Below are 18,395 nucleotides of genomic sequence, written 5' to 3' on the forward strand. Positions count from 1 at the left end.
AAGGTGTACCCCTATGAAATGCTCATGATAACCAGTAGAGGGAGAGCTAAACTGCCCAGGGATGTGGACAGAACCAGACTGGAGGTATCAGATTTCCACCTGACTGTCCGCAAATTGATACTGGATTTCTCTACTTTGTGTAAATGACATGTTACACAAATACAACTGTAGCAAGGAATGTGCAGTATCCATTGCTTCTTGTCATTTTTGCAGTGACCCTTTTTATGGCTTTTGGTGCTAATCACGAAACACCCCCTTCCCCTCCCACCCTCCCCTCCTTTGTTTTCTCCACCTTTGTTCTCAATTCTAGCGCCACTTAGCACCCGAAACGTTCTTTGACATCTTTGGAATGGAGATCCAGGAGTTTGACAGGCTTCCCCTGTGGAAACGCAACGACATGAAAAAGAAGGCCAAGCTCTTCTAGCACTCAGAGCAGCATGCACACACTGTACATTCATTCAGATAGCACACGACAACTGTAATCTAGATGTAGGTTTTTGGTTTATTTCCTTTTCTTCTGGGTTTTTGTTTTTATCCTGGCATAATCAAGGAAGCCGTGAAATGGACTCTTTTTGCTCTGACACTTCCTGAGACTGTGAGCTGAGTGATTTGTCCAGTTGCACAGGAGACGAGGAATGGGAATCTCTTCCATGTTCAAAAATGACAAAGAATGAATGATAAATAGGGTCATGTTATTTGGTTTGACTGCGCTTGTTTTACTTCTTGCTTTGCTTTGAGTGGAACTGCTTTCCTTTCTTTCTTGCTTGTTTCTTCCTACTATTTGTTGCTGTTGATTCCTGTGGAACTTTGTAAGTACAGTAGAACCTCATGGCGCCATTACGATATGTCCATGCTCGTAGCTTGAACATGTGTCAGCTTTCCTTCGCTTGGGCTGAAACAGTTTTAGTCCAAAGTTTGCAAGAATCGGCTCAGTGAGTCTTTGATTTAAAAAACAAAATAAAAAATTAAAAAGCCACTGGGAAAGCAGTCAGCTGACCCATCAACTGTTTTACCGGATCTTCATGAAAATAATGAATCATCCGAGCACCTACACATCGTCATCCCCCCCCCCGGCTACTGTACACGCCACCAAACATTCATCCGCCCCTGACAAAAAGAAAAATGTCTCTCTTCTCAGGCTCTCATAAACATGGCCAGACACTTTCCCTTTACATGTATTGGAAGTACAAATCTTAATATATTTTAGTGCCGTATCCGACGTACAGTAACCAACAACTAGAAAAAACACCTAATGTAAGAAACAACTGTATTTGAAAAGTACTGTTTTATAAATGAAAAAAACCCACACTGCCATTTGTTGTATTGAAATCTAAGCCAATAAAGCTTTAAATCACCATGAACCATATGATCCTCAGCTATACCAAAGGTACCCACCGCCTCTTTTCTGTTCTCTGCTTTCTTCTTCACATTTCACCAATATAAATACAGTAGTTCTGTGAAGTTACACAGGGTGAGAGGTGATCTGAGGACTGGTTGACTTTTATGGGAACAATCAGATAGTAGAGTTTATTGACTTACGACACAAACTCTGATTAAATGGGGCCCCTGTCAGGAAGCATCCTTTTATATTAGCTTAACCTTTTACTGTGATGTGAGTATCTAAAGTATATAGCTACATCTTAAAGCTTTGTTCGGAGACAAATAAACCTCTGATGTCAGTGCACAGACTAGTGAACACAACAACATACTAAATATCTAGAATTACTCTTCGAGCATTGCCTAAATCAAAACTTCATCACAGAGTGTGCCTTGAAAACCCATTTGCATCATTTCATGTGCTGCATATAGAACATTTTCCAAAGCATACCACTGTTTTTTAGGTTAAATAAGAATGAGCTCCCTCATTCCAAGCAGCTATCAGTTTTCATATTTTATATTGGTATGATGGAAACAACAATTTGCAAAATCTTGCTTTAGGAATAGAATGCATCACTGTGAATATGTGTATTAAATATTATATTATTTTGTTAGCGATGTTTTGTTTGCAGTTAATAGAGTTGCAAGCAAAGGTTATTTAAGTGCAGTTGGTAAGACAGGACGTCCGAGCCTTGGCAGCTGCATTAACCTCTTCAATGCATAAATATTGTTCTGTTTGTTATAGTCATGTTTTCCTATTGTTTGTCCTTGGGTTTGTGTTTCCAACAATGTGGTACTCTGTGTATTTATGAAAGCAGTGTTGCAAAGCAGCTAACTCTTATCAGGCTTGTATGGTACCACGTTGCTTCTAGGTTACATACTAGCTTATATTTTTTGCCATTTATGCTCACACAATACATCCTCAATTATATAACAATAGTCAAAAAAGAGCCAGGGCCCTAGTGAAACCAGTAGCCAGGTTTATATTATAAAATGAATTTCTTAAGGCCATTTTGGGGCCTACCTTGTTCAGCTCCATCAACTCTCTCCACAAAAATGGTCCAAAAAGGTCATCATTTTACAATTGTTGAAAAAAGTGTATTCACCGTTATAGATGTTTAAGGTGAATTTTTTAATTGTTAAATGTACTTTTTGTGATAATTAAGTTATAGAAAATACTTTAAATGCAAATGTTGAATTGTACATTCATGGAATCCCACCATGACATACTTTGTTATAGTGTATTCAGGTTTATATACTGTTCAAAAGCACCACAGTTAACAAAACTTTATTTTATCTTAACAGATTAGCATAGATACATTTCATTATCAGATATCAGAGGCTCTCACACTAACATTGCTGTTAAATACTAGCCTGAAGACTGTTCATGACCATGCCTGATACTGACTACCTTGCTGCACAATGATAAGGTAATGACCAAAAAAGAGAGGAAACTAATTTTCAGCTGAATGGATAATTGACCTCAAGCATGTTTAAAATCTTACCAATTTTATTTTTTATGTATACTGAAATGAACACAACAGTGCCTCCATGGATAGCAGGAGAGACACAGTTAAAGAATTTAAGAAATATATATATAAAAAAACAAACATCAGAATTTTATTATATTATATTATATAATTATTTTTGTGTCTGAAAGGGTTTTTTCACAAAAAAAAGTTCTGTAACCCAGTTAAAATTCTTAAAACTGCATGGATTCACTTGACACTCGAAAAATTCATAATCTATAAATATAAAAGTATTGTTCATTTTAAACTAGTACACACAGGATTTTTCTCTTCACTGATAAGTCTGTATAAGCACTGGAGGTTTCAGGTTTTCACACCATACTTGCGTAAGTGGCATACTAGGCTGTGATTTGCTTCCAAACTAGTTGTGATGTCACAAAATCCTGCTCCAACATAAGCATCTTAAACTGAGATTTAAGGTGATCACAGAGAAGCTGTCCTCCTTCACCAGATGAGTGTCAAAACACTGTCACAGACATCATTCGGTGCAGTGATACATCCAAGGAAGGTAACAAAACAAAAATATAATTTTGGATGGAGGTGCACTTTAACAAAATACTGTAGAAAACCACTGCATGCTTTGGAAAATGTCTATGATGATACAGCTTGAAGCAATTTGTGAAAAGAAGCCTAAAAATACCAGTATGGGTCTTAAAAAGTAATGACAAAAAATATCCTTCTTAGGTATCAAATGCATCACTTTTACAGTGACTGCTTATCAGAGCTGCAGTATGGCCTCATTCAGTCAGAGGGGGAATTATTATGAGACAAATGTGAGTGATTGTGGACACAAAAATAATGTTTTTCATCTTGGAGAAGGCAGCACTGACAAATACCGATACATGGAATCTGGAAGACAGATGTCCGCTTCTGAGCTCACAACACTACAGTGTGCCAGTCATGTAATGGCAATGAGGAGATCAATGGGAATCATTTTCAGCCCGATTAGGTCGCAGAAACAGAGCAAAGCCTTCAGCACTGCTACACAAAACTGTACCATGTGAACATACAGTCTCAAAATGCAGAAAATATGGTATACAGTCAAAGATAAATACAATATGGTTGTTACAGTACACACTCCTGACTTTCAATCTCAGCTTTGTTCATCATCTCACAAGAAACTGCTTCTGCAGCCGCTCTTCACCACAGCTGTCTGACTGGTGTTGAACTGAGCTGTGCTGAATGTGTGTGCAACCCTTTCTACAGGAGACATTAGAAAATCACCAAGAGTGTCTAAAGAAGCAAAGAGATGCAGTTAAATACAGACTGAAAAAGCTGGCAGCACGACAGTCAGAGATCACAGTAAGTTGTTTTCAGGGGATGCTCTGGAAGCCCATTTTAGCCAATGTGATAGAAATCATAAAAAAAGATAATGGCTAACTACCTCCAAATAATACCTCAAAATAATCCCAAAAAAGGTCAATATAATCAAATTTAAAAAAAAAAAAAAATAGTGGCTTTCTAAAAATACATTTTTTTTGTTATTTTTCGAGATACTAAGTCATTATTCTTGAGAAAGTTTCATTCTTTGCGATAATAAGTCATCACTGTGAGATTCCATGTCATTATTTTTAAGATATGAAGATGTTATTTTGAGTTAAGTGAGTTGATATTTTGATAAGGATTTGCAATAATATTTTGAGAAAATTTCTCATTCTAATGACTTACTGGATCCCCCCAGGACCCAACCCCCAAACAAACACACTGGCAGAAATGAGCTTCCATAGACATACCAGTTAGTGATGAAATTTGCCACAACATGAAATAGTTCAGTCTTTCTTGTGACATTACATTTGATTATTAAAAATTGCATCAGTTGTTTAGCAAAAACACAATAATCATGATGCCATCAGGCTGTATTTTAAACTAATACATGCTTATGCCTGATTCAGAAAAAGTCCTCAGTGATAAGGGAGAACATCATACGGAAGTACCAGGAGATCCAGGCCGTCTTAGACGAGGACTTGAGGATTACCCTGTCCCACCTGGAGATGGAGGAGCGGGCTGCTGTCTGTGCTCTGGATGGACTGATGGAGAGGAACTGTTCTCTAATCCAGGAGATCGAGCAGGACCTGGCCAGACTCACTGTGGCAATGGAGCAGACCGACACAGAGCCTGACACAATGGTGATTAAACTTAAAGTCCACTGGACGAAATACGACATAAAATTCATTACCTACCTTCTCTTTTGTGTGTGGGAATTGAAAATGTTATATTTTGCTTTCAGAATTTGTTTAATATTAATTTTTCTGCTTTTCTTCAGTCTTTCTTTTCATACCCTGAGCAGCAAGACATGGAGACAGTGGACAGGTATAGTATTAAATCACAGTGAATAATATATATATTTTAAAATGGAGCAGCAGCTGATTTTTCTTATTATGGTCTGCCTCCTACAGAGTAATGGACTTGCTAAACAGGACGGACCCGAGCAGTGTGAGCCTGGATGAAGTTAAAGCTGACCAGATCCTCAGCCTCGCCAACAACATGCTTCTGCTCATCAGCTCACAGACTCCTATAATAAAGAAACTCGCCAAGAGTTGTCAGTTCACTCGTTGTTTCTTACGTGTTCATAAAAGCTTGACCTCTTTTTTAATTTTCTGTACAAATGCTGTTAAATATCTGTCTACAGATTCCAGTGAGGTGAGTCTGGATCCAGACACAGCCCACCCAAAGCTGATCATCTCCCCCGAAGGTGACAGTGCCATCTACACAGACACCTGGCAGCAACTCCCTGACCTCCCTGGACGCTTTGACACCACCCTCAATGTCATCAGCTTGCAAGGCTTCAGCTTTGGTCGCCATTACTGGGAGATTGATGTGACTGGGAAGACTTACTGGGAACTGGGTGTCACCCATCCCAACCTTCCCCGTAAGGGAACCACTGAGGACTGCTGGCTGGGCCGCGGGGACGAGTCCTGGTGCGTGGAGTTCTTTGATGGGGAGTATACAGCGTGGCATGGAGGCGTGCCCCACCAGCTGCCTTTCACAAAACGCTTCTGTCGGATTGGTGTTATGTGTAGTTTCCCTGCAGGGTTGGTGACGTTCCTTGAGGCAGACAACATGACACCGCTGTTCTCCTTCTGTGCAGGGACCTTCTCGGACTGCCTCCACCTGGCCCTGTGTCCTGGTCATGACCACAATGGCAACAATGCTGAGCCAGTTGTAATCTGTAATGATCCATCTCCTACCAGTGATCTCTGATCAGTGGTTCAAAAAAAAAGAAGCTTTTAGTAACTCCCTGCTACGGCACCATTTTATAATAACGCACCAGTAGAGTGCCACAAGGATGATGTTTTTTCTGTAGACCAACCCAGATGTTAATGTAACCGTGGTTCCCTCGTCAAAAAGCATATGGGATTTTTCCATTTTGGATCATTGCAGAAAATAAATTCTGTGGCAAGCACATGTTTATGATACTTATATGTTCTGTTCAACAAGATAATCTTCACTAATGAACACCACTAAGCTAAAACGACCACACTAAGGTTGGGTCGTCACCACTACGAGACTGTAAAGCCGTGTTCGGCGTGATGAAATTTTGTAGTCCCATTTAGCCACTTGATAGCAAGCTCTGTTTTTTAGACCCATGAGCTTCAAAGTTTGCCAGTGGGGTACTTACTGACGTATTTTATGTTGCAGAACAAAATGTGAAAGTCTCTTTACCTTGTAGCCGCAGACATAACTTCTAGGGGTGTAATGATCCATCGATCTGGACTGATACATTGATTCAATGAGCAATGATCCTGTATCATCCATGCGAAGTGTAAACATTGATCCATATCATCCTCTATCAGATGCACCTTTATTTTGAAAATTCTGTGTTACCATCACAGGCAGATGATGAGAAGCAGACAAGAGACAGGTGATGAGAATAACGCTATTTACTCGTGAATAAATCATCACTCTGGAAATGCTTTGTTTTCTGAGAAACTGCGAGTCAACAGGTCAACAGACAACGTGTTATATGTAAACAAAAGCAGTACTCAGAAACGTCACATCCTGTCATGGGCTAACCTCGCTCCCTGCTAATAGCAGCATTAGCTGCTCATTTTCAAAAATGTTTGGCTGAAAAGACGTACATGCAGACTTTAATTCAACCGTGCTGTTTTGTCGGGAGATGTGGTGACTTAAACCAGTGGTGAGTAAGAAAAAGCATAAATAATACATCTATGGGTTAAATTATGGGTGGAGGAAAAGTCCGCTAGCCGCTAAGATAATTTGTGCAATTTAAAAAGCCATAGGCTTATGCTAATAACATTAGCATGTTGTATATATGGGGGAAATGTGACGTACAAAAGACGTTTGTTTTTTCTGTGAAGCTTGACAGTTATCATTAAGCTGACTTTTATACTTTTGTTAAATGGTTTTGTTGTTAATCCATGTTTTATGGCTGCTGGGAAAAGTTTGCCATAGGGCTTTCAGTCAGCGATCCCTTAAGTTTTAGGAAAAAGATTTAGGCTTAGATATTGTTCAGATTTTTTTTGGCAAAAATTTTTTTTGGCATATTCTTCTCTAACTGACTGTGTTAAACAAGCAAAAAATATTGTGTTAAATAGATCGCAGGCCTTTAAATCTAATCTATCATATCTTGATGAAACTAGTGATTTAAGCAAAAACCCACTCAAAAATTCCATTGGCTTTGAGACGAGGGAACCTGAGGTGCTGACATGCTGAGTCATTTCTGGGTTGTATTGGACTCATTCTTGGGGTTCTCTTTTTTAAGGGTTTATAAGCTGTAACTAATGGCTTTATTAATTATTCCAATCCATTCAGTAGATGTTGAGATTTTTCACAGCATTAACAAAAACTTTGACCTGCTGGTGGAGCTAAACGACATTCAGGTGATGTTATAGCTTAAATATATAGCTTAAAACTTCCTCTTTCAACCTCATATTAGCACCAAAGTAAAAGTTGGATATATCTCCTGGGAAACATAGATGTTGTACACACTTTGGTACATTTCCATCCTGTTGATGTAGATTTATTATAGAGGATAGGAGAAAACTTTAACCTTCTTGTGGAGGTAGAGGAAAAGTCAGGGAATCACAAAACATTTAGCATTAGAATCCATCCTTTGGAAACCATGAATACCAGTACCATATTCATGACAATCTATAGTTTTTGAGATATTTCTCTAAATGCCAAAATCATCAACTTCATGGTAGCCCTACAAGAATATTCAGGGGATTGCCAAAGTCAGTGGGATTCATATTCAGGAGGCCATGAATCTTTGGACAAAGCTTTATGATAATAATTCACATATATGAGATATTTAAGTATGCACCAAAATGGTCAAAAGATCAGCATACCAACAAGCTGACAGGCTAGGGTTAACAGTAAGCAAATAGTGTTATCTTATATCTACTTTATAGATCAGTTAGAAGGCAAATATGGATTGCTAAATTGGGAAATATCTTTCTGGTATTTATCCCTTCTATTTGATGATAATACATCGATAATGTTGGCAATCCATTTACCAAATGCTCATGTGTTTCATAGTTTATATTAATCTACCCAGTCTAAAACTGAAAATGCAATAAGCTGTTTATAAATGGGTTTTGGACCATGGTTTGGAGATGTTTTAAGAATATTTTCCACTAAGGTAAATGGTCCAATATTATGAATTTGTTATATTCAGCTATATTTTTATGAGTTTGCTCAAAAAAAAAAGGAGGAGGATAAACATAATCTATAAAGCATTATAAATTACTCTTAACTATTAATAAAGCCATTAGTTCAAACAAACAAACAAACAAACAAACAAACAAACAAACAAACAAAAAAACTTCATTAAAGGTGCCTTTTTATACACTGGTCCCCTTGTTAACGATAGATTGCTACTCCAAAATAGCTGACCTTATTTCAGATGACATTGAGGCACATTGTAATAAAAAATTCTTGTCTGAGTATATTTTCTTTCAAGGATTCAAGTTAAAAGAGCACACTACACACTTCTTTCAGTGCTGGTATGTGTGTATTGAACCATCTGATGAAATTGCAGAAATATTAGAAGCAGTGTGACCCATCCCAGTTGAAAAGAAAGGCCAGGACAACAGTGCTTTGTGCATTTTGAGTTATTTCTCTATGACAAAGTTGCTTAAATAACGGCTTTAATTTTACTTGAAAATCATAAAAGTTACTTACACTGTTATACAAGTCATGTTATTGAACATATTATTCAGCATACAATTATGTAAATATTTTAATTTACTGAAACTGTAAATTTATAAAGAGATCTAAAAAGCACAGTAATTTATTCTGAAAAGCACCCACTGTATTTGGATTCAAAGTCTACACAAACAAACAATCGGCTTCGCAAATATGCTCTCTGAGACTTTGTGTTGTCTCTGAGTGTGCGCATATCCTCATCATACTAAAGTTTTAATTTAATAATTTCAAAATGAAAATTGTATCAAGAGTGGCAGAGACAGTGATCTTGATCTTGCGTGATTTATTTGTCCATTCCAAGTGTTTTCTAACATGGACAGCATTTTGCCTGTTATTACAAAGAAAAATCAGTATCCAAGAGCACAGTTAAAATCAATAAAAGTGACTCAGCAATAGGGACAGTTGCCAGTCAACCCCCGCTGAATCAAAGGTTAGAACTTACACAAATGTTTAGAAAAGGGCAAGCGATCTGCCGACGGTGCACTCTCATTTGACTGTCCTGGATGTCTTCTGATCCACTGCCATCATGAACCTAAAGCTGATCTTCTTTTGCCTCTTCGTAGCAGTGCTCCTCGTACCTGCTGAAGTATGTATTCAATATATGATACGGCTATTGTGTAGCAATAAGCAAATGGCTTTCATTTACAATGTTGCAATGTTTGATAAGACATTTTGCTGGGAATAAAATGCAGTAGAGCTTGTTGTCCATGTTCCTGTTTAAAAAGAGTAATTCACTGCAATGTTTTGTCATAAATGTCATCAAGATTATACAAACCAACTGCATGTTATCTTTTATTAGTATGACTCTTTTGTGATGCTGTCAAATTATTATTCAGCTGAAGCATAAAAAACACAAACATCGTCATCGAGATGGCCATGGTCATGATCATGAGCATCACAAACATGAGCACCATAAACATGGCAAAAGGAGAGGAGGATTTAAGGAAATTATTGAAGGTGAGTACTTGTTTTTATTCCTTTTATGATATATTGTATATGAAACAGTATTTGACATTTAGTTTTATAGGGTAAAAGAGACAGGAAGAAAATCTTACAAAGTAAAATTACTGTTTCAGATATCTTCTTTAGCATCCTGGAGGGAGCTGGTGATGATGACGATGATGACGATGAAAGTCCTTCAGAGTGGCTTTTTGAACTTCAAGAGCCAGAAGGTGTGAGAAGCAACACTCATGTATTCTGTTTAACTAATTACGCCAATCTGTAATGTTACATTCTCCCATAACAGACTGCATCGCATTCAGAAGCTCTAATTCAAAACTTAAACACCCCTCTTAACTTTTCTCATCTTAGGCGAATGCAACCCAAACCCCTGCCTCAACAACGGAGTGTGTGAGGAGAAAGGCAAGAGGAGATTCAAATGCGACTGTCCAAGACCTTTCAGGGGAAGAAGATGCGAGAGAGGTTGGAAACAAACTCCCGTTTCCCTTGCACACCGGTCACATATGTACAGTATATAGTGAGCAAAAATGAATTATTGTGTCATCTTGTCAGGTCCAAAACATTGTAAAAGAGGTAAATGTGGTCGTGGTGAATGTGTGCTGACTTCAACTCCCCCGTTCTATGAATGTAAATGCAAGGTGCCCTTCCAGCCTCCTAAATGCAGAACTGGTAAGGAGTATTTCTTTGCCCAAACAAGACAGAATACCTCTTTTCCACAAGTTTCTAAAGCAAGCTTTTACTGTTAACTATTTTTCTCCAAAGTTTCACTGTGTGAGCCTAATCCATGTCAAAATGGTGGACAATGCGTCAGGGACGGTGATGACTTTGACTGCCAGTGCCCTCCAGGGTACAGAGGACGTTTCTGTCATGTTGGTAAATACTGCACCCTTCATTATTATTTTAGTACAGCATATCACCATATCTCATACACTGAATGAGTGAGGTCTTTTTCTCAGGCCCAGATGACTGCTATGTGGAGGACGGAGAGTCATACCGCGGAAATGTGAGTGAGACAGAGGATGGCTATGAATGCCTCCACTGGAACTCTCACTTCATCTTGGAGCGAGGAGTTGACCCCTTCAGCACCTATGAAGACAAAGATGGACTCGGCCATCATAACTTCTGCAGGTCAGAGGGAAAATAAACAAGTCTATACAAATACGAGTAGACATCTTCAAGCTATGGAAGCCCTGAGAAGCAAGTGAGGAAAAAAATATTAATATCCATGGTCTAGGTCTGATAAAAAGGATTTGCCTTTTTGAGGTCCTTTTTTTTAATCCCCATCCATGGAACAGGTGAAAATTTTTTTATTTTTTTATTTTTTTATTAGGACTAAAAGCATTTACGTTTTTATTCTAGGTGAGTTTTAATTTATCCAGACATTCTAAATACAAGGTACATATAAAACGTGGTTCTATTTAGAACATAAGGTAGTGGCATAGATTGTATAAATAATGGACATAATTACCATGACATTACACACTGGTTTATTTGCTGCTGTTTTGAAGCCTCGAGTTTGTCATTTTGGCAGACAGCTTGTCAAATGAAAAATTTTTTTTTTTTTTTGCACCAGGCTGTAAACATTTTATTTTCACTGTAGAGTTGGGCATTTTATTTTATTTTGTGTCTGTTGGGATTTACTCTGTTTTGTAGCCAGTCTCAAGTGGCCTTTCAAGGAACTGCAGTTTTTGGTGCTTGTGCAGTGGCTTCTTTTTTTCAGCCTTGGAGGTTGCCTTTTGGATAATGGTGAGCTTCTGTCTTTTGTAGTGAAAATGAGTATTACAACAAGAAACACTGAAAAAATATTCTGTCAAAAAACTTTTTTTTCACTTGGCAGAACTTTTTTCCCACCTGTTTTACAAAAAAAGAAAAAAATTCGGGCAGTTCGAGAGATTGTCCCAGCAAAATCTTTCTTTCACTTGTTCTTAAGTCCTAAACACAGAAAAGACAATAATTCAAGCCAGACTAAGAAAAACCACTGGAATTTGTCCCTCACTTGCCTCTCAGGTCTCCCATACTAAGAGGACGCTTTCTCACACGTTTTCTGTGACACAGAAACCCAGATGGAGACGAGATGCCCTGGTGTTTCTACAGAAAAGGTCGCAAGTTGTCGTGGGACTACTGTGATGTCACAGAGTGTCCTGAACCAACAGGTCAGCCTTCAAACATCACATAACTTTATGACTAAAATTGACAAAAACAATTTTTATTGTTTTATCTTTTATTGTGTTATCTTTTCGTGTATGTTGTCAGGTGTGACGCCAACTGACATTGTCCCTACCAATGCCGATCCCACTGCTCCCAAGCCCCAGTCTACAAGCCCTAAACCTATAGCAGCCTCCAAACTAACCACCACACCCACAATGACTGAGAAGCCCAGCCAGACTCCACAACCTTCTGCTCCCCCCACTAACGTTCCTCTCCCCCCCACTAAAACCCCTTTACCACAACAGTTTGTCACCTGTGGGCAGCCTCAGCCAAAGAAGTCCATTACACGAATATTTGGGGGTTTGAAAGTTCCTCCTGGGGCCGTACCCTGGCAGGTGTCCCTGCAGGTGAGACCGAAGGACTCCAACCTGGCATTCAGACATATATGTGGAGGAGTTCTCATCGAGAGCTGCTGGGTACTGACAGCCGGACACTGCATGTAAGCAAATCAAAATAAATATGAAAAATCACAAAACATCGCCTGATTATGGAATAGCTTTCACATGTGGTCTTGATCTTGAGTGAATCATGTTTTTTGTGTTTCAACAGCGAACAAAATAAGGACATGCAGGTGGTTATGGGAGGTCTGTCACTGGATGCAGAGGAATCCACAGAGCAAACTGTAAAAGTTGAAGAGGCTATTAGACATGAGAACTACAGAGAGACTCAAACAGCGGTTTACAACGACATAGGTGACCAATGCTTCCCTCACTGAGATTACCAACAGTGTTAGGATGTAATATACAAATCAAAGATCCTTTTGATTCTTTTTACTCAACTAAGGATGAGATTTTAGAGAGTCAAATAGCACTATTATAATTAGATAATTGACAACAGTATGATAGCATTGATAGTCGAGGTTGTTAACTCTTAAAATAGAATTATTGACATTGTGATATAAAAGTACCAGAAGTTAAGTACTTTATCATTTAATTTTTTAATTTTGTTGTGACTTTTATCCATACTGCTTTTCCAAAGGCTTATTGAGGCTGAAAGGCTCTGATGGAGTTTGTGCCAATGAGACCCAGTTTGTGAAGACAGCCTGTCTGCCTGATGCCCAGCTGCCTGATGGGATAGAATGTAAAATTTCTGGATGGGGTGCCACTGAGGACTGTAAGGCCACTTTTGTGTATTTAGCCACCTATAAAAAAAAAACAAAAACACTGTCTATTTTTCAGTCAGATATTTTTGGTTTGTTTCAGAGGAATGCATTTCGGAGCTTAATGTTTATTTTATTTTATTTTTTAGTGTAAAAGATCCTGTAAACCTTTATGTCCCTGAAATTACTGAAATCAACAATTCCCCCCCAATCAAAAACATCCATCCATCCATCCATTTTCTTCCGCTTATCCGGGGTTGGGTCGCGGGGGCAGCAGCCTAAGCAGGGAACCCCAGACATCCCTCTCCCCGGCCACTTCGTCCAGCTCTTCCCGGGGGACCTCGAGGCGTTCCCAGGCCAGCTGTGAGACGTAGTCTCTCCAGCGTGTCCTGGGTCTTCCCCGGGGCCTCCTACCGGTGGGATGTGCCCTGAACACCTCACCAGGGAGGCGTCCTGGAGGCATCCTAACTAGATGCCCGAGCCACCTCATCTGGCTCTTCTCAACGCGGAGGAGCAGCGGCTCTACTCCGAGCCCCTCCTGGATGACCGAGCTTCTTACCCTATCTCTAAGGGAGAGCCCAGCCACCCTACGGAGGAAACTCATTTCGGCCGCTTGTACCCGCGATCTTGTTCTTTCGGTCACTACCCAAAGCTTGTGACCATAGGTGAGGGTAGGAACGAAGATCGACCGGTAAATCGAGAGCTTTGCCTTTCGGCTCAGCTCCCTCTTCACCATGACAGACCGGTGCAGAGTCCGCATTACTGCAGACACTGCACCGATCCGCCTGTCGATCTCCCGTTCCATCCTTCCCTCACTCGTGAACAAGACCCCGAGGTACTTAAACTCCTCCACTTGGGGCAGGACTTCGTCCCCGATCCGGAGGGGGCACACCACCCTTTTCCGGCTGAGAACCATGGTCTCAGATTTGGAGGTGCTGATTCTCATCCCAGCCGCTTCACACTTGGCTGCGAACCGATCCAGTGAGAGCTGAAGGTCACGGCCCGATGAAGCCAACAGGACCACATCATCTGCAAAGAGCAGGGACCCAATCCTGAGGTCACCAAACTGGACCCCCTCAACACCCTGACTGCGCCTAGAAATTCTGTCCATAAAAGTTATGAACAGAATCGGTGACAAAGGGCAGCCCTGGCGGAGTCCAACCCTCACCGGAAACGAGTTCGACTTACTGCCGGCAATGCGGACCAAGCTCCGGCACCGGTCATACAGGGAACGGACAGCCCGTATCAGGGAGTCCGAAACCCCATATTCCCGGAGAACCCCCCACAGGACTCCCCGAGGGACACGGTCGAATGCCTTCTCCAAGTCCACAAAGCACATGTGGACTGGTTGGGCAAACTCCCACGCACCCTCAAGGATCCTGCCAAGGGTCCAGAGCTGGTCCACAGTTCCACGACTGGGGCGAAAACCGCATTGCTCCTCCTGAATCCGGGGTTCGACTATCCGGCGGGCCCTCCTCTCTAGTACCCCCGAATAGACCTTACCAGGGAGGCTGAGGAGTGTGATCCCCCTGTAGTTGGAACACACCCTCCGGTCCCCCTTCTTAAAAAGAGATGTCCACGCAATGTTGCAGAGTTGCGTTAGCCACGACAGCCCCACAACATCCAGGGCCTTGAGGAACTCCGGGCGGACCTCGTCCACCCCCGCTTTTTGGCCACCTCGGTAACCTCAGCCCCAGAGATAGAGGAGCCCACCCCCGAGTCCCCAGGCCCTGCTTCCCCAACGGAAGGCGTGTCGGTGGGATTGAGGAGGTCTTCGAAGTATTCCTTCCACCGATCCACAACGTCCCGAGTCGAGGTCAGCAGCGCCCCGTTGCCACCATACACAGTGTTGACAGAGCACCGCTTCCCCCTCCTGAGATGCCGGATGGTGGTCCAGAACCTCTTCGAAGCCATCCGGAAGTCGTTTTCCATGGCCTCGCCGAACTCTTCCCACGCCCGGGTTTTCGCCTCGGCGACCAATGCCGCCGCACTCCGCTTGGCGAGTTGGTACTTGTCTGCTGCCTCCGGAGTCCCACAGGCCAAGAAGGCTCGATAGGACTCCTTCTTCAGCTTGACGGCACCCCTTACCGCCGGTGTCCACCAGCGGGTTCGGGTGTTGCCGCCCCGACAGACACCGACCACCTTACGGCCACAGCACCGGTCGGCCGCCTCAGCAATGGAGGCACGGAACACGGCCCACTCGGACTCAATGTCCCCGGCCTCCCCCAGGACATGGTCGTAGCTCTTCCGGAGGTGGGAGTTGAAGCTCCTTCTGACGGGAGACTCTGCCAGACGTTCCCAGCAGACCCTCACAATGCGTTTGGGTCTGCCAGGTCTGACCGGCGTCCTCCCCCACCATGGGAGCCAACTCACCCCCAGGTGGTGATCGGTTGACAGCTCCGCCCCTCTCTTCACCCGAGTGTCCAAGACATACGGCTGCAAGTCCAATGATACGACTACAAAGTCGATCATTGAACTGTGGCCTAGGGTGTCCTGATGCCAAGTGCGCATATGGACACCCTTATGCTTGAACATGGTGTTAGTTATGGACAATCTGTGGCGAGCACAGAAGTCCAATAACAAAACACCACTCAGGTTCAGATCGGGGGGGCCATTCCTCCCGATCACGCCCCTCCAGGTCTCACTGTCGTTGCCAACGTGAGCGTTGAAGTCCCCCAGCAGAACGAGGGAGTCCCCAGAAGGAGCAATCTCCAGCACCCCCTCTAAGGACTCCAAAAAGGGTGGATATTCTGAACTGCTGTTTGGACCATAGGCACAAACAACAGTCAGGATCTGTCCCCAACCCGAAGGCGGAGGGAGGCTACCCTCTCATTCACCGGGGTAAACTCCATCGTACAGGCACCGAGCTGGGGGGCAATAAGTATTGCCACCCCCGCCCGGCGCCTCTCACCAGTGGCAACTCCAGAGTGGAAGAGAGTCCATCCCCTCTCGAGAAGACTGGTTCCGGAGCCCAAGCCATGCGTCGAGGTGAGGCCGACTATATCTAGTCGGAACTTCTCAACCTCGCGCACCAGCTCAGGCTCCTTCCCCACCAGAGAGGTGACATTCCACGTCCCCAGAGCTAGCTTCTGCAGCCGAGGATCAGACCGCCAAGGTCCCTGCCTTCGGCTGCCGCCCAGCTCACATTGCACCCGACCCCTACGGCCCCTCCTACGGGTGGTGAGCCCACGGGAACAATCAAAAACACACATATTAATATTCATTTGTCGTGCTATTTATCAATCTACAGTACATTGTTTTGGTGTGATTTGTGTTGGTCATATGAGGCGCAAAGATGTCTGCAACTCACACCAAAACTATCTGGACTGATAAGTAGCACTACAGGAAAGAGGAAAAATATGCAGTTTTGATTTGGGGTTGAACTGTCCCTTTAAAGTCTGTTTATTCCACCTTCTCTCTGCAGCTGTTTATGGTTCCAACCACCTGCTGGAGGCCAACGTACTGCTGATCAACCAGGACAAGTGCTCTGAACCTGATGTTTATGGCAAAGTCCTGGATAATACTATGTTCTGCGCTGGCCACCTGCAGGGAGGAGTGGATTCCTGTCAGGTTTGTAAAAAAAATTAAATGCTATTATTCAGAACAACTGCATGACTGATTGATCTGGAGTGAGCGCAGCTGCGACATCCAATCACATTATCTATGTGTGTTTGGCCGACTTTGAGAAAGTTGATTTAGTCTGAGTCAGTGGGACTACCATGTTTACGTGTATTTTAAAATACCAGTTTTAGTCGGACTAACACCATAATGTGAATTTTTCTAACATTAAGTAAACGTACTGAGTGTGTGCATTCGCTATCTAGTCAGCTGTTTGCTCTTGTTGTAGGGCGACTCTGGAGGACCGCTGACTTGTAAGGAGAACAATGCGAATGTTATTTACGGCGTGGTGAGTTGGGGAGACCAATGTGGACGGAAGAACAAGCCCGGGGTCTACACACGGGTTACTAACTATCTGAACTGGATCAAGTCGAAGATTCAAGCAACATCTGAATAAACACACTTTTACTATTCACCATGCCAGTGTGGCCAAGTGCTTAGTGATGTACGGAGCAAGTCTTACACATCGTGATTAAGCTTTTTAGGGTTTTTGTGTAATTGTACCCAGTATTTTGCTTTTTGGGTCTAGATGTGCAACAATTTTAAATTCCAGTGCTACTTAATAAAAATTTCATAAAGAACTAATTAAACATTTTATCAAATAGTTTTGTTGTGGAGTAAATACGCATTGTCATTTAAGCTTAATGTGTTTTTTACGATTTATATATGACGTAGAAATGCAATGTGATCTGAAACCTTTTATCAAAAATGATGTGTGGTGGAGAAGGAAAGACAAAATAAATGTTAAATATGACTACCCGGAGCCCTTTCAGAGAAAAAGTGACATATTTTTCAATAAAGCTTGTTGGTAACTTTATAAAAAATATTTTTTGTCATATTTGCTGAAACTGTTACTTTGATCAGACCTGAGGATTCAAACATGGCTGTCAGTTATGTCAATCACTGCTTGTCAACTGCTGTCAAACTGTTGAAATAGGCAGCGTTTGATAAAATATTAGTGAAGAATCTGTCACTGCATTGCCTATTTCTCGCCTCAAATGTTTTCAGAAACATATTTCAGTGTACTATTTAGCTGTAAAATGAGAAAGCTGGTCTGGCCAGTGGGCGGTATTTCCAACATGGCTGCTGAGTGAAGATCAAGACCAAGAAGGTTTACTCTCATTCCAAAACATGGGGTTCATGAAAAGAAACAAAACTAAGTACTGAGGTCCCAGCAAGTAACAATATAATGAGACACTCAAATCTAAAACCAGCAGAAACAACGAATAAATGCAATTAAATAAAATGATAATCTAAGATTAATAAAACAAAAACACACGGATAAAAACAGTAGACATTTTAAAAAGCAAATGCATTCATAAATATAACCATAAAGTATAGTCACAAACTTTCTCATTTCACAGGTAAACAGTACACTAAAATATGTTTCTGAAAACATTCAAGGTGAAAAATAAACAGTGCAGTAATAAAGTCTT

The 18,395-nt window shown here is 41.7% G+C and overlaps 3 protein-coding genes across 10 annotated transcripts in view; all 3 read left to right on the plus strand.

Moving 5' to 3' along the window:
- The window catches only part of LOC121943100 (actin-binding LIM protein 1-like), a 54,875-nt gene extending 53,496 nt beyond the window's left edge, over positions 1-1,379 (plus strand). For all 8 annotated transcript variants that reach the window (XM_042486503.1, XM_042486502.1, XM_042486499.1 and 5 more), the window contains 2 exons: positions 4-84; positions 311-1,379. In XM_042486503.1, the coding sequence (XP_042342437.1) occupies positions 4-84; positions 311-424 (195 nt within the window). In that variant the 3' untranslated portion in view covers positions 425-1,379. The remainder of the gene's footprint in view (positions 1-3; positions 85-310) is intronic.
- Positions 1,380-4,088: 2,709 nt separating this feature from the next.
- On the plus strand, positions 4,089-7,181 carry LOC121942870 (probable E3 ubiquitin-protein ligase TRIML1). The gene is made up of 5 exons (XM_042486162.1): positions 4,089-4,208; positions 4,799-5,032; positions 5,170-5,216; positions 5,303-5,445; positions 5,536-7,181. Exons 1-5 carry the CDS (start codon positions 4,089-4,091, stop codon positions 6,105-6,107), a joined length of 1,116 nt encoding a protein of 371 aa, XP_042342096.1. The 3' UTR covers positions 6,108-7,181.
- Positions 7,182-9,555: 2,374 nt separating this feature from the next.
- On the plus strand, positions 9,556-17,776 carry LOC121942791 (hyaluronan-binding protein 2-like). The gene is made up of 13 exons (XM_042486051.1): positions 9,556-9,660; positions 9,911-10,031; positions 10,151-10,246; positions 10,386-10,496; positions 10,587-10,703; positions 10,797-10,907; positions 10,991-11,162; positions 12,090-12,187; positions 12,288-12,681; positions 12,792-12,934; positions 13,221-13,355; positions 16,766-16,911; positions 17,189-17,776. Exons 1-13 carry the CDS (start codon positions 9,601-9,603, stop codon positions 17,354-17,356), a joined length of 1,872 nt encoding a protein of 623 aa, XP_042341985.1. The 5' UTR covers positions 9,556-9,600; the 3' UTR covers positions 17,357-17,776.
- Positions 17,777-18,395: the final 619 nt, after the last annotated feature.

This window comes from Plectropomus leopardus, chromosome 5 (assembly GCF_008729295.1).
Source record: "Plectropomus leopardus isolate mb chromosome 5, YSFRI_Pleo_2.0, whole genome shotgun sequence".
Taxonomy (NCBI): Eukaryota; Metazoa; Chordata; class Actinopteri; order Perciformes; family Serranidae; genus Plectropomus; species Plectropomus leopardus.